This window comes from Ailuropoda melanoleuca, chromosome 8 (genome assembly GCF_002007445.2).
Source record: "Ailuropoda melanoleuca isolate Jingjing chromosome 8, ASM200744v2, whole genome shotgun sequence".
Classification (NCBI taxonomy): Eukaryota; Metazoa; Chordata; class Mammalia; order Carnivora; family Ursidae; genus Ailuropoda; species Ailuropoda melanoleuca.
In genome coordinates this window covers 104,394,388-104,410,296 of record NC_048225.1, presented here as the reverse complement: position 1 = coordinate 104,410,296, position 15,909 = coordinate 104,394,388, and the positions used below count along the sequence as shown (strand labels likewise).

General features: G+C 45.8%; 1 protein-coding gene across 4 annotated transcripts in view; it reads left to right on the top strand.

The window, feature by feature from the left end:
- Window positions 1-15,909, top strand: part of DSTYK (dual serine/threonine and tyrosine protein kinase) — a 54,936-nt gene that overhangs the window by 23,074 nt on the left and 15,953 nt on the right. For all 4 annotated transcript variants that reach the window (XM_034667114.1, XM_034667115.1, XM_034667113.1 and 1 more), the window contains exons 3-9: window positions 6,037-6,706; window positions 10,519-10,751; window positions 11,154-11,237; window positions 11,860-12,036; window positions 12,624-12,753; window positions 13,713-13,869; window positions 14,315-14,447. In XM_034667114.1, coding sequence (XP_034523005.1) covers window positions 6,037-6,706; window positions 10,519-10,751; window positions 11,154-11,237; window positions 11,860-12,036; window positions 12,624-12,753; window positions 13,713-13,869; window positions 14,315-14,447 — 1,584 coding nt within the window. The remainder of the gene's footprint in view (window positions 1-6,036; window positions 6,707-10,518; window positions 10,752-11,153; window positions 11,238-11,859; window positions 12,037-12,623; window positions 12,754-13,712; window positions 13,870-14,314; window positions 14,448-15,909) is intronic.

Genomic DNA, 15,909 nt, shown 5'->3' with positions numbered 1-15,909 from the left:
AGTAGCTGTTAAAGTGTCTCTTGTTAGTCAAGCAGACCTGGATTTACATCCTGGCTTTGTCAGTTCACTGACCGGGTGACTGGGCTGGTTCCCTCTTTGGCAAGATGGGGGTAGTGATCCTTATCTTCTAGGACTAGCGTGAGGCCTTAATGAGAGAGCGTGTGAGGATTTCGCGCAGTCTGGTACAGAGTAAGCCAGTTCTTTCCTCCTTTTAATTGTATTAATCAGAGTCCTTGAGAAGAGAATGTCCCCCTCTCTCAGTCACCAGTCCATTCCCTGACAACCATGTTGGAACTCCTTCCTTTTGTAAGTCATTCTGGTTCCAACTTACTTATTGTCATTATTCTGTTCCAGTTAGAGACAAAGTTCTTCATCATTCATTACAGAAGTTCTTTTGTAATGGAAGAAGAGAAGGATGTTATTAAAAGCTAAATAAGACAAAAGTTAAAGTTATGAAGTTAAAAGGTAAAATCTTCCCTTCTTCCTTCTCTCTTCTCCGTTCTACTGCTTCGTCTCTCTGCTTTGATGAATCTAGTAAGTGACAAGAGAATAAAGCTTCAGATTTCTGCTTTTGTCTGTATCTCTGGGTACTGGATGTTCCAAGAGCTGCAAGGTAGATGCAGAGAGGCCATTCAGTATGTATTCAGCCAGGTATTTTCTACAATGTAACAAGAACAGAGAGGTATTTTCCTTAATATGTAATTAACGTTTAAGAGTGATCCTTCTGGGAACCATGTAAAAATGAAGAAGAATCAACCTGTATAAAAAACGGAAAAACCTCTGGACTGCCCCATGAGAATGGCACGGGAGGAGAATGGACAGTAAAAGTAGGTAGACTGTGGAGACAGGGATTGAGGTCGAGACAGGGTCAGTTGCGGAGCTTGGGCAGAGCTGTGTGTTATGTAGTTGTTATGTTCCTGTCTGTGTGGTGGGAACCTGAGGCTTCAGAACTGTAGAGAGAGCAAGGACCTTTGTGAGCTACCTGAGAGCATGGCTGTCTTCTGCTTGAACCATCAGTTAATACAGTCATTCTTTTTTTTTTTTTATTATATTATGTTAATCACCATACAGTACATCCCCAGATTCCGATGTAAAGTTTGATGCTTCATTAGTTGCGTATAACACCCAGTGCACCATGCAATACGTGCCCTCCTTACTACCCATCACCAGTCTATCCCATTCCCCCACCCCCTCCCCTCTGAAGTCTTCAGTTTGTTTCTCATAGTCCATAGTCTCTCATGTTTCATTCCCCCTTCTGATTACCCCCCTTTTCTTTATCCCTTTCTTCCCCTACCGATCATCCTAGTTCTTATGTTCCATAGATGAGAGAAATCATATGATAATTGTCTTTCTCTGCTTGACTTATTTCACTTAGCATTATCTCCTCCAGTGCCGTCCATGTTGCAGCAAATGTTGAGAATTCGTTCTTTCTGATAGCTGAGTAATATTCCATTGTATATATGGACCACAGCTTCTTAATCCAGTCATCTGTTGAAGGGCATCTCGGCTCCTTCCATGATTTGGCTATTGTGGACAATGCAGCTATGAACATTGGGGTGCATATGGCCCTTCTCTTTACTACGTCTGTATCTTTGGGGTAAACACCCAGTAGTGCAATGGCTGGGTCATAGGGTAGTTCAATTTTTAACTTTTTAAGGGACCTCCACACTGTTTTCCAGAGTGGCTGTACCAACTTGCATTCCCACCAACAATGTAGGAGGGATCCCCTTTCTCCACATCCTCTCCAACAATTGTTGTTTCTTGCCTTGTCTATCTTTGCCATTCTAACTGGCGTAAGGTGGTATCTCAGTGTGGTTTTGATTTGAATTTCCCTGATGGCTAATGATTTTGAACATTTTTTCATGTGTCTGTTAGCCATTTGAATACAGTCATTCTTGACCAGAACTGAGTTTCAGGGCTGTGCCATGAGCCGTAAGAGCCAGTGTTCTTAGGAAGTGGTCAGGCTTCTTCAGTGGTTGAGCTGTTTCTTCTTGGCATTTAAGATAATGTCATTTTACATCAAAGACAAAACCCAAGAGGTCAGTTCTGGTGTTTTCAGGGTAGCAGTCTCCTTTCTGTTCATTCTCTTAATCTTGCCGAGAAAATTGATGGTTAACACACCAACTTGTATGGATTCTGTAGATTTGTGCAGAATGCATTCTACAAGAGAAATCTCTTTAGGAATTCACGGTGACTCCCAATGGGAATTTTGGGGGTACTCTCATTATTCCCTGAGAGTCTTTTTCCCTGATTGACTTAGGAGCAAAAGGCTTACTCACTGCTTTATTCTTGGAGTAGAGGCAAACAGCAATCACAGCTAAATGTATGGGATATGGGTTGAAAGATAGGAAATTTAAATATGATTCTAGAAAATGGTTTTGAGCAGGTAGCAAAGGCCTCGTTTATTTATCCATTCATTCCACGTGTATTTGTTGGATGTTCACAAAGTGCCAGCTCCATTCTAGGTGCTAGGAAGGCAGAAAGCCTTCCACGAAACCGGCTGAGGTCAGACTTCCGTCTCGGGCCATAATAGGGCCCACAACGGGTCTGGCTCGTCCTCTGTATTCATGATGACTTTTTTCACTCCCTGTCTCCCGGAGACAGTGCTAGCTTCCCTTTTTGTTTGTAACTGTCAGGATGAGTCATCCCTTCACTGTAAGTGTCACAGAATCACACAGCACATTCCAGCCTGGTTTGTACCGCTGCCAGGATGTCAGACAGGCGGCTCTCTCTGCCTGTCTCCCGGCACTCATGGTGCTAATCAGCGCGATGAGAGCAGCCGCACACGCCAATTCACTGCGGAATGGAGGAGAGCGAGTGTGGTGCTTGTTTTCTGCCCACTGCTGTTTAGTCCAAGATGGATTTAGGAGTGGACAACTTCTTTCTGTTTGCCAGTGTATCAGGTGGTACCTACCATTAGAAAGCCCAGAATCGTTTGTTTTTTGTTTTTTGTTTTTAAATGAATTTGCACCTGTGAGCAAATAAAGTCAGTCTCCTAGGAGGGATATTGGTTCTGCAAGTGGACCCCACAGCTTTTGGTTTTTTCACACACACAAAATGGTTCTTTGGGGAAAACTTGGAAATTTTAGAATTTTAAGAAAATACATCATAAATAAACAAGCGAACAAAATTATTCCTGATGATTTTCTAAAGAGCTCTACTTTGGTGTTGCGTACTTAGACTTTCTTCTCATGATATTCCTGTAATAAGCTTGATTGATTTATATCTTTCAAAATGTATCAAAGAGAGGTTTGCAACTTTAAATATTTTTAAAAACATTTTCACCTGTAATTCTCTATCTTACTGTAACTTTTCATTTCTTGGGATTCTCTCCTAGTCTTTATCAAATTATTGTATGTATGATAATGTTGGCATTTCGGCAGCTGTGTGTTCTACTCTAAACAGTAAAAGCTCTTACCCACTTTTTGAATATGCCTCATGCGGTGATTCACACTCTAGCAGTGGGACTTGGGGCAGTGAAAGGGGGTTTGTTTTGAACAGTGGGCTGGCTGAGTGTCAGACTAGTCTACCAACCAGAAAACATTTCATGCAGTTCGAGGCATAAATGAAACAGCAGATTTCTTCTTGGCCTGGGCTTGGATGGGAAGTGGCTGGATTTTTAGTGTTTGCTCAAATTAGAAATGGTGAGATGCTGAAAGCACTTTTAGCTTTAGAGAGTTTAGAGTGGCCAGCCAAATAACACTTATGAGATCTACCTGAGAATTAAACTTACATTCTTTATTGGGGAAGATGGGATCTTTGTACAGTTTTTCTGAGGATGGGAGATACCTCTCTCTCTCTCTCTCTCTCTCTCTCTCTCTCTCACACACACACACACACACACACACACACAGAGTACAAGAAACAATAGGCTGGCATTTCCCAGTCCTTTCTTATCTAGGCAAGGAGATCAAAAGGGAAAAGTTCCCAGGTTTTTATTTAAAAATTTTTTTCATCAAAAATACTTGCTACTCAGTAAGGTAAGGAATGAAAACAGAATATGAGTCTGAAAGGAAAAAAACAATTGCATATTTTTTACGTTTCAAATAAGGTATTTCATTTGCAACATCTGATAAATGTTAAAGACACAAACTTGAACAGGTTTGTGTTGAATTCTTTTGTAACTCTGTAAAATGGGCTAGAGTTCTGTGGAGGATTGATTTTGAGTTTGCAGGTCCCTGAAGACATCCTACGTGGTGTGCGTACAGTGGTGATACAGGCCAGGAGTCTCCTGGTCGACCCTTAGGTCTGGAATACCAGGCGAAGTACACAATTTCAAAGATACAGAAGAGCAGCATATGCAGTGGATGGAAACATCTGCTCTTTACGTGCCTCAGGATCCTCAGGAAAGAAGTAGAACACAAAAGCAGAAACTATTGGCTAGAAAAAGACCTGTAGAGGTTTGTTTCTAAGCCAAAGATCTTTCTTTTTTTCTTCTTTTTTTTTTTTTTTAAAGATTTTATTGATTTATTTGACAGAGAGAGACAGCTAGGGAGAGAGGGACACAAGCCAGGGTAGTGGGAGAGGAGGAAGCAGGCTCCCAGCAGAGCAGGGAGCCCAATGCGGGGCTCGATCCCAATCACGCCCTGAGCTGAAGGCAGACGCTTAACGACTGAGCCACCCAGGTGCCCCCAGAGATCATTCTTGAAACTCACTTTAGGATCTTGGGTCTAGCAGTTATGATTGGGTACAATCATATGTAACAGACAATCAGGAAAATTGGCTTGCTTAAACAAGATAGAAGTTAATTTTTTTTCCCTTACATGAAAGAAGTGAAGCCAGGCTGGTGTGCCAGCATTGCCATCAGCAGGGACCCAAGCCTCTGTTTCTTTGTGCTTCATCATACTCAATACTGGCTTCTACCCTCAGGTTTGCCTTAGGGCTGTAGGATGACCTTCTTTTTCCAGGCAAAAAGGATGAGGCCAAAGAGCATACTTCCTGGTAGAATCAGACCCCCTCTAAGAAGCTTTCCTGAAAGCCCCACACGCTGATTGGGCAGCCTTGCCTGTAAAGGCCATTGCCTTCCCAATAATGCAGAGGCTAAGTATTGGATAGGCAAACCTTAGTGTCTGTCATACCAAGTGATCATGAGAATAAAGGTATTACCAAGACTTACGTGGCTAAGACTTTGGGATACCTGCAAACCGTTAGAATAGGACAGTAATAATGTTTGGCAAACCTTGCTTTTAGTGTCGTGCTTGATTGATTCAACAATAGTGATAGCTATGTGTTAGGCACTGAAGTTACCATAGTTAACGAGGTAGATATGGTCCCTGCCCTCAAAGCGTTGACAGGCTATTGGGGAAACATGGATTTTATTTATTTTTTCCTTTTTTTAAGATTTTATTTGTCAGAGAGAGAGATTTCGTGCACAAGCAAGGGGAGAGGCAGAGGGAGGGCCAGGCTTCCTGCTGAGCAAGGAGCCTGATGTGGGACTCTAGGAACCCAGCACCCTGGCCCCAAAAATGGGTTTTAAAAAATAAATTATAAATGCGTTGTACATTAAGGAAAGGAGAAGTAGAGAGTGCTTGGGACTGTGTACCAGGAAAGACTCACTAAGCATGACAAGAGTACACAGGGAGATTGGAAGGCTGCAGGGGAGTTAGCTGCCTTAGAAAGGCGGGGCTGGTAATATGAGCAAAGGGGAGAGTGGGAGGAATGTTCCAGACAGGCTCAATCCCGATCAGATCATTTCCACATCAATTCTTTCTCCTTCCATTATTTGTCTTACTCCTTCATCCGAGGGCATCGAGGGCATTGGTGGGGAAGGAAGCCAGGAACTAAAGTCCTTTTATCTGAGATAACGAAAGACTGCCATCCTTTCTACAGACTGTTTTCTCTCTCTCTCTAGATGAGTGCCTGCCTCTTAGGCAGGGAGTGTTGGGAACTCAGGAAGGAGGTGGGCAAGTGATTGGGGCATACTGAAGTTCCACTGCCCTGTCACAGATCTGGATTTTGGTCTCAGTGTGGGACTTTGGGGAGGCAAGGTTTGGTTCTGACCCCAAAGTGCTGATATGACCCCCCTTCCCCTTCCAGGACGTGGACATTGTGGTAGCACCGTGCCAAGGCCTCCGGCCTGCAGTGGATGTTCTGGGTGACTTGGTGAACGATTTCTTGCCTGTGATAACCTATGCACTCCACAAAGATGAACTGTCTGAGAGGGATGAGCAAGAGCTTCAGGAAATCCGAAAGTATTTCTCCTTTCCCGTGTTCTTTTTCAAAGTGCCGAAGCTGGGCTCGGAGATCATTGCCTCATCCACCAGAAGACTAGAGAATGAAAGATCACCCCTCCATCACCAGCTGATGGACCTGGGCTATCTGAGCAGCAGTCACTGTAACTGTGGGGCCCCTGGCCAAGACACTAAAGCTCAGAGCATGTTGGTGGAGCAAAGTGAGAAACTGAGGCACTTGAGCACGTTTTCTCACCAGGTGCTACAGACCCGCCTGGTGGATGCAGCCAAGGCCCTGAACCGGGTGCACTGCCACTGCCTCGACATCTTTATTAACCAGGCCTTTGACATGCAGCGGGACCTGCAGATCACTCCCAAACGTCTGGAATATACTCGAAAGAAGGAAAATGAGTTGTACGAATCATTGATGAATATTGCCAACCGAAAGCAGGAGGAAATGAAGGACATGATTGTTGAGACACTTAACACCATGAAGGAGGAACTTCTGGATGATGCTGCCAACATGGAATTTAAAGGTAGGTGTAGAGAGCTTGGTGTGGGCTGCTGGGGCCACAGGATTCTTTAACCCTTTTCTAGCTGGAAATTGAGTCCCATGAATTCTGAAGGCCAAAGGAAACTCAGGAGAATCTCATCTACCCAACTGTCATTAGTAGGAGCCCACCTTAAATCACTTAGCCAGAATGGCCTCTCTCGTTCTCAGAGGCCTTCCTGGATGATTTCACTTTCATTCCTTCCCAGGACTGGTAGTCCAACTTCTGGTAAGTTCATCCTAATAGCGCTCTTTAATCTCCAGTTTATATCTGTATCCCCTTGACCTTGATGGAGCTGGAGAAGAGCTGCCTGAAGAATGTTACTAAGTTGTGCTTTCACCTTGGCTTTAACCTTTGGCATGGCCCATGCTTCCATATTGGTTCTTTTTTTGTGTGTTGCAGTCTCATTTTCTTTCCAGGCTGCTCCTGAAACCCAGTGCAGGAGTATTTCCCAAAGTCGTGTTTATAGCTTTTCTGGAAGTCCATTCTTCATGAATGGCTGTTGACAAAATTGGGCCAAAGTGATTTGTCAGGCCTTTTGGGGTTGCGGTTTCGATGCAGCTGACTTTGTATATGGACTGCTTTGTAAACCTCCCTGCAGGAACATAAGCCCTACCACCCATTAATTCCAGGGATGTGGTTTGCAGGTTACCTGTGAGGTTCTCAATCATGGCTGTACGTCCAAATCTCCTAGGGGGCTTTTTGAAAATGGAGATGTTTAAGATCACCCCAGAGCACTCCAGACCGATTAATCAGAATTTCTGACATGGGATGTCACATCAGTTTTTTTTTTTTTCCAATCCCTTTGTGGATTCTGCATATTGCTATCTTCTTGATGAGAGAACTGAGGCTTCGGCAGGTTAAATAATTTGCCCAAGTAAATTCACAAATTCACAGCTACTGAAGAGTAAAGGCAGAGTTTGAATCTGACAGTCTGATTCCTGGGCCCGTACTCTGAATTTCCGTGCTTTACCGCCTCTGAATCTATTCCCAGTTCCTGCTGCCGCCATCTTCCTGGTAAGCAGCTTCGGAACCTCAGCATGGTCTCTGGTTTTTGCTCTCCCTTGGCCCCGCATCTGGTCAGTGGCCAAGTCCCCATGTGTCTTCTTCCGTATTTCATATCCACCTTTGCTTTTCTTTTCCCTCTTCTTCAGTCCACCTGAGCTCCTGCTCTCCCTGTAGCTCCTCGCTACCTATTGGTCTCCCGGACATGTTTCTCTCCTTCCCCCAGTTCATCTGGGTTGGCCCCCTGTTCCTACAGATGAAGTTTAGACCCCTCAGCCTGGTGTTGAGGATCTTCCAAAGCGTGGCCCTGACCGACTTTCCCGGTCCTGTTTCCCACTGGGCACCGTCCACTAATTCCCATCTCAGTTGCTCTCAGCTGCTAGCTGTGCCCCAACTCTTCCTTTACTTTCTCTTTGCTCCCGCCCTGCCCTAAACCCAAAATGTCTTTTCTTTGTGAGTCTCCAAATCCTACCTACCCTTCAAGGCCTCTTCTAAATAACGTTTTTCATGAAGGTTCTTTAATTTTCTTAGCTAATAGTGATTGCCTCCCTCTGAACTCCTACCGCATTTCATGCGTACCTGAAATTTCTGGCATTTTTCATTTTCTTTTATTACAGTTGTTGATGATCTTCTGACTGTTTTCTAAAATCCGAGAGATGAAGGAGAACGGGGTCTTGTTTCTCATCACATCTCCTACAGCAGTTCCCTCGGTCTTTGTGCGCCACCTCTTGGGAGTTTGAACAAGCGTGTGAATGATGGTGTATGACTGTGTCACACTTACACGGAGGACACAGAGCCTACTTTAGCAAGCACAGGAAGCCTTGTTTCTTACAGGTCTTTCTAAAGATGAACAAAGCTAACTCTGGTGAATTCCCACTGTGGGGAGGACTTCCCACTGTGGGGAGGACTTCCCACTGTGGGGAGGACTTCCAGTGGCGATCTCAGGACGGCTTTTGACTAACTTATGACGCTGGGGCAACAGCGCTGGCATCATAGTGCGCAGGGTAAAAGGTGGGCCGGGCAGGGAGGTTGGCAGACCGTGAAATATTTGATTGTTTATTGTGTGCCGGGGATACCACGTCTGGTGCCTGGGATGTAGTGGTTAGTTCAGCAGACGTTGGGGGGAGGGCTGGGAACAAGTAGATCAGACGCCTGGCTCTGTCAACTACATGGTAGATTTGTGAAGCCACTTCCCTAGTTAGCTGTGTATCACACAGGACTTACATCTCTGCTTCTGAACCTTGTTCTCAGTTCTTTCTGGGGATCCGTGAGGCAATGATAAGTAGATTTAGAAGAGAGCTACCACATAGCCCAAGGAGCCAGGTTTCTGGTACTGGTTTTTATTTTAAAATAAAGATAATGGGGGGCATCTGGGTGGCTCAGTCAGTTAAGTGTCTGACTTCAGGTCGTGATCTCGGGGTCCTGGGATCGGGCCCCATGGCAGGCTCCCTGCTCGGCGGGGAGTCTACTTGATCCTCTCCCACTGCCCCTCCCCCTGCTCGTGTGCACATGCGTGCACACTCTCTCTCTCAAATAAATAAAATCTTAAAAAAAACAATAAAAATAGAGGTGATGCATGCATGCAGGCCGTATTACATACATACTTCCAGAAATACTTTTTTTTGAAAGATAATACCTACATACATAGTACTTCACTCAGATATAAAGATGCTGTCCTCCAGCTGCCTAGTTGTCCTCCATGTTCTTCTTTCTTCTGCCTCTTGCTTTTTCACTGAACTCCTACCTTAGAGATCTTTCCATAAATGTACACATGGATTTGTTTTCTTCTAATAGATGTATCTGATTTTATTTATATCCCTACTGATGGACATTTAGACTTATTTTTTTTCTTTTTTGCTATTACAAACTCTACTGCATTATCATTTACATATATATCTTTGGAACTTGTAAAGGTATATTTCTAGAAAAATAATTCCTAGAAGCAGAATAGTTAGGTCAAAGGGTATTTAGTTATTTTTGCTGGTTGGTTGGTTAGTTGAAAATTTTGATAGGTTCAAAAATTTTTTTTGATAGATATTATGAGATTTCCTTCAAAGAGTTGGCACCAATTTAAATTCCCACAGTGACATGAGAGTGCCTTTTTAGGTGTGGAGTTTTTGCAGGTAATTTGTTTTAGGTTCTGTTCTCCGACTGTCAGAACAGCTTTCTAATTCTGGGAGGTAGTAGCAGGTTGGCAACAATATTCCAGTTTTACTTTTTATCTAGTAATTGATTAACATCGAATCCCCAACTCTTGTATTTTTCCAGGAGCTCCACAGTGTGAATTGTTACAGAGATCCAAGGCAGTCCAAGAGCTTTGGGTTCAGATGCTAACCGTCGTCCTTCCTAACTGTACTGTCCCCTTCCCAGTGCCCCCTCTGTCCTCTCTTTGAGGCTGTTTCCTGACCTATAAAATACGACCAGTAATACCCACCTGACAAAGATATCATGAGGATTAAATTCGATTACGTATATAAAATACTTATTACGGTGCCTTTCAAATAGTCTGTATTCTATAAATGTTCCTCCCGTCCTATAAGTAGGACAAAAAAGCTGACAAAATCAATAGGCTCATTCTAGACACAGTTGTTCCTTCTCGGGATTCTTCGATGCCCTAAGTAGTAGAGGACCGCGTGGGCCCTGATCACGCGGAGGGTCAGAGTTCGTCAGCCAACCGTGTGTCTTACAGCCGTCGTCATGGCGGCTCCCTGGCTCTGATGGGGAGAGGACTTTACTCTGAGTGTCTGCCCCTTCCCCTCACAGCCAACTGGCTTCTTTCTCTGCCTCCACAGATGTCATCGTCCCTGAGAATGGAGAGGCAGTGGGCACTAGAGAGGTCAAATGCTGCATCCGGCAGATCCAGGAGCTCATTGTCTCCCGGCTCAATCAGGCAGTGGCCAACAAGCTCATCAGCTCGGTGGATTACCTGCGCGAGAGCTTCGTGGGGACCCTGGAGCGCTGTCTGCAGAGCCTGGAGAAGTCCCAGGATGTCTCCGTTCACATCACCAGTAATTATCTCAAACAGGTACTCAAAGACCTGTTAGACACCACATCACAGACACCACAGGAGACAGAGCCCACACGCGAGCCCAACCCCGAGCTAGCCAAGAATTTCCCTTTCACCGTTTTGCCCATCCAGTTTGAGTTTTGTTTCGTTTTCCCATCACATGACCCCTGCCTCTCAGAGGTGCTTGTGAACCACAAAGTTGCAGTTAAGGCAACATGCAAGACGGTGAAGACGGAAGTAAAGGGGCCCAGAGAGACAAAATCGATGATCAGCCCTTGTAGACTCTGCATGTTTACGGGAGGATATATTTGGGAACCTTGAAACGGGACTCTCTGCTTTAAGTAAATACTGTTTATCACATTTTTTAATCGGCCACTCTGCTCAGGGCATATTGATTTTCTTTTGTGTGTTCTCTTTCAGATCTTAAATGCCGCCTATCACGTTGAAGTTACGTTTCACTCAGGGTCCTCGGTGACAAGGATGCTGTGGGAGCAAATCAAACAGGTGGAGCTGGTGTAGAGAAACATTTTCCGCCCCTTGTCGGCCCCGATCAACGTTAGTCACTCTAATAGCGACTGATGTCTAGGATATTCTGTTGGCATAGGGTGGCCATTTGTCCTGGTTTGTCTGCCCGGAAGAGTTCTGGTTTATGCCTATTTTGGAATAATTAGGACTAGTGCCCCTTTAATGCTTAAAGTAGTGCATTGAAATGAAATTTTATGCAGCCATCAAAGTCTCCTTCACTAGCTTCTTCATGTTCCTTTTTCCCGGCCTAAATGTCTTCTCAGAACCAGGCTTTGTCGCCAGAGGCCATTTATGTGGTTTCTTTTCTGGCATGCGACGTGGCTCTTTCTCCATACTGAGTTCAGAAAGGCAATTATCAGGCACCCCTGGCGCTAAGTGTCCCTGGTGAGGGTTGCGAGCACGTAGACTCGGCCTGGTGTTCTTTGATGCTTTCCGTTGGTCTGAGCTCTGATTCTGAGGTCGATGGAACTGGAGAGGAGTCTTGGCTTTCCCGGGGCTCCTTTCTTCATACGAGGGGCTAGCCCCGACGGGAGGGACGTCGGTTCTTTCTGGGGGCTCCTGTCCCCCGCCCGTGCGTGCGCTCACCGACCCCGTCCTGTAGATCATCCAGCGCATCACGTGGGTGAGCCCGCCCGCCATCACGCTGGAGTGGAAGCGGAAGGTGGCGCAGGAAGCCATCGAGAGCCTCAGTGCCTCCAAGTTGGCCAAGAGCATCTGCAGCCAGTTCCGGACCCGGCTCAACAGTTCCCACGAAGCTTTTGCAGCGTCCCTGCGGCAGGTGGGCATGCGGGAAGCGAGAGAGGAACCTATCCGTCGGGGAATATTTTGCCCACTGCTCTTCATACAATTTTTACAAAATCGTCAGTATATTTTCTTCCTAGTTGTTAAATGATAATATTATGTTATGGGAAGTTTCATCAATACATCTTTCATGTGGAGATTTTTCTAACTCCAGGGAACATGGAGGGAACTCAGTTAATTTCTCCCCATTTCACTGAGTAAGGAATGAAAATCAAGGGGGGTAGGAATTCTACTTATTTAAGTTATTTAGTATTTTAGGAATGAGTCAAAGAAAGGATGACTTTGCACCTTTCATACTGGTTCATGGTTATGTGACATCTGCTTGTCCCCTTGGGGTGGATGTGTGTACGTGTGTGTAGAGTGTGGGGTGCAGAGATGCAGGTACGCATCCAGGAGGAACAGTTATTACTGACCGAGAGCTCACGTGAACCAGTCACTTGCGGATGTCTTGTGTAACTCTCACGGTGACCCTTAGGCGGTAGCTGTTACTTCCCCATATAATAGTTGAGGCAGCCAAGCTGGGGACTTGATAAGTCACATATCTTTTTTCTGTTTCCCTCTCAGCTAGAAGCTGGCCACTCAGGCCGGTTGGAGAAAACAGAAGATCTGTGGTTGAAGGTTCGGAAAGATCACGCCCCACGCCTGGCTCGCCTTTCTCTGGAAAGCCGTTCTTTACAGGACGTCTTGCTGCATCGTGAGTCCTGTTTTTCCCAAGTAAATGGGGAGAAGTTCTGGAAACCTGACATTCTCGTGTTCTACCTCGGAGAATCCCAGTGTCTAAAGCTGCTTCCTTGCAAAGCTGCCTCAGCACCCCTGATGTGTTTTTGAATTCCCTGAAGTCTGTATGGTCCTGCTACTTGTACAGTTCAGACAACATGAGTGAAGTTTATTTAAATCGGACCAGTTAGGTTACTTTCTACTCGTTTCCAGTAGCATCAAAATTTCTCCCCCCAGCATAATTATGACTTCCTACTCTTAGGTCCGTATCTAAGAAATTTTTTTTTTTTTTTTTTTTAAGATTTTATTTATTTGAGAGAGAGAGGGAGTGAGTGAGCACAAGCAGAGGACAGGGGCGGAGGGAGAAGCAGACTCCTGGCTGAATAGGGAGCCTGATGTGGGGCCTGATCCCAGGAGCCCAAGATCATGACCTGAGCTGAAGGCAGATGTTTAATTGACTGAACCACCCAGGTGCCCTACGAATCTTTTTTTTTTAACAAGATATTTTACATATTTTTTTCATATGCAATCTTTAAGATTTTATTTTATTTTATTTTTATTTTTTTTAAAGATTTTATTTATTTATTCGACAGAGATAGAGACAGCCAGCGAGAGAGGGAACACAAGCAGGGGGAGTGGGAGAGGAAGAAGCAGGCTCATAGCAGAGGAGCCTGATGGGGCTCGATCCCATAGCACCAGGATCACGCCCTGAGCCGAAGGCAGATGCTTAACCGCTGTGCCACCCAGGCGCCCCAAGATTTTATTTTTAAGTAATCTGTACACCCAGTGTGGGTCTCAAACCCACAACCCCGAGATCAGGAGTCACGTGCTCCCCTGACCAAGCCAGCCAGGTGCCCCGCATGTCTGAGAATCTCAGGGAGGTTGCCCAGCAAGTTCTCATCCCTCCTGCCTTATCTCTGTCTCCATACTTTATAGGTAAACCTAAACTGGGGCAGGAGCTCGGCCGGGGCCAGTATGGTGTGGTGTACCTGTGTGACAACTGGGGGGGACACTTCCCTTGTGCCCTCAAGTCGGTTGTCCCTCCGGACGAGAAGCACTGGAATGACCTGGCTTTGGAGTTTCACTACATGAGGTAGGTTTTCCTGTCATTCGTCTCTATGGCAGAAGATCCAGAGAAGAAGCCAGAAGCCTGGTAGGAATTTCGTACCAAGAGCTGCAGCACGCCTTGTCTCTCCATTCCTGTGTCCCATGATGCTGCTGCCGGTGTTTCCGTGTTGGGCCCAGAAATGGGCTCTCTTGCAGGCCCTCACGGTCTCTGCAGCCCCCTCCCCACCATCCTGATTTCTCAGACTCTGCCTTCCGTTTGACTTCTTAGTCCTTTAGGCCTGTCAGTTTTTAGATTCTGTGATCCTTTATTCTTGTTAGAGAGGCCGTTCTCTTGGCCCTCTCTCTGCGCCGAGGACCGTTACCTCTGGCCCTGGACGAGGTGTGGTCTCGGGGCTCCTGCTCCCACGGCGGCACGCTGTGCAGGCTCAGAGCCGGAGCGCTGCAGCCCCGGCCTCTCCCGTTCCCGCCAGGTCTCTGCCGCAGCACGAGCGCTTGGTGGATCTGCATGGCTCGGTCATCGACTACAGCTACGGCGGCGGCTCCAGCATCGCCGTTCTGCTCATCATGGAGCGGCTGCACCGGGACCTCTACACGGGGCTGAAGGTGAGGCCACGCGGCCAGAGCGGCCCGCAGCCGGCCCCGTGCGGTCCTCTCTGCCCTGCCTTCCTTCCGTGTTTATGCACACCTCCTAGCTTTCCCAAGAAGTTTTTGGAAAATAATCAAGCTTTATTACCCTCGTTTCCAAAAAACCTTAAAAATTTCTCAGAATCCATTTTTTTGGCCCAGGGTGTATCCAGAATACTGCCAGTGCACCACTGTTACCTTTTGTAAAAATCTAGACGACTCAGAAGAGTAGAGAAGCACCCTGTAATTTTGCTCTCGATGGATAAAGCCAGTGTTTGTTGTTTAGTCAACAAATACTTATTAGTGACTACTTTGTACAGGACCCTGTGTGAAGCACCATAAGGGGATAGCAAAAAGTGTAATTGCCAGGGGTACCTGGCTGGCTCGGTCGGTAGAGCATGTCTTGATCTCGGGGTCATGAGTTCAAGCCCCATGTTGGGCATAGAGCCTACTTAAAAAAAAAAAAAATGTAATTGCCAGAAGCTCACCGACTTGCAGTTGGTGAATATTTCATGAAGATGTGGCGTTTGAGTGTGATAAATCCACCTTGATGGGTCAGATTTGGGCAGGTAGAAGGAAGAATCCATACCACTGGGAAGGAGTAGCATAAAGCCCAGAGCATTTGAAGGACGCGAGTCATGTTGGAGCAGCTGTCTGGGAGTGGGGGGGGCATGATGTGCAAAGAAATGTTGAGAAGAAATTACAGAGCACAGAAATTAAGAATTTCCATAGAATTCAAATTCCGTTGTAGACCGTGAAATGCTGTTGAAAGATTCTGAGTGAAGGTGAAGTGCCCTCAGTTGGTTGTTGAGTTTTCCTCACCCAAAGCAACCACAAGGGATATGGAGACATTCCCTTGTCTGGTCCCTACATGGGGGCTGAGTGGGGCTGGGGCAGCTAACCCTGGAGGATCTGGGTAGGTCCCTTGTCACAGATGTCTCTTGTACCAGTTAATATGGAAGCTTCCGAATAAAAGACGGGAATCCTTAGAACTATGATTGTAGGAGTCATGAAAAATCAATAGGATAGAGGAAATGACTCTCCCAGTGGCTCTCGCTCTTCATTTCCGAGGAGTTAGGCTCAGCACTATCTGATGCTTTCCCACAGGTGGGCTGAGCTTCTGGATGAGTGATGTGATGTTCTCTGGAATTCAGGAGGTGCTAAGTTGGAGGCGTGGTAAAAGTAAGAGGGGTGACTCTGATATTTGAATCCATAAAGCCAAACCTGGGCTGACCAGGCCATAAAGCAGTAGAAGGTGTTCTGCCCAAGAGACCTAGAAATACTTTTTTTTTTTTGAGTATTTTTATTTTTTAATTTTTAGTTTTTTAAAAATAATCTCTATGCCCAACATGGGGCTTGAACTCACAAACCTGAGATCAAGAGTCACATGCTCCACCGCCCGAGCCGGTCAGACGCCCTGAGACCTAGAACTACTCGGAGC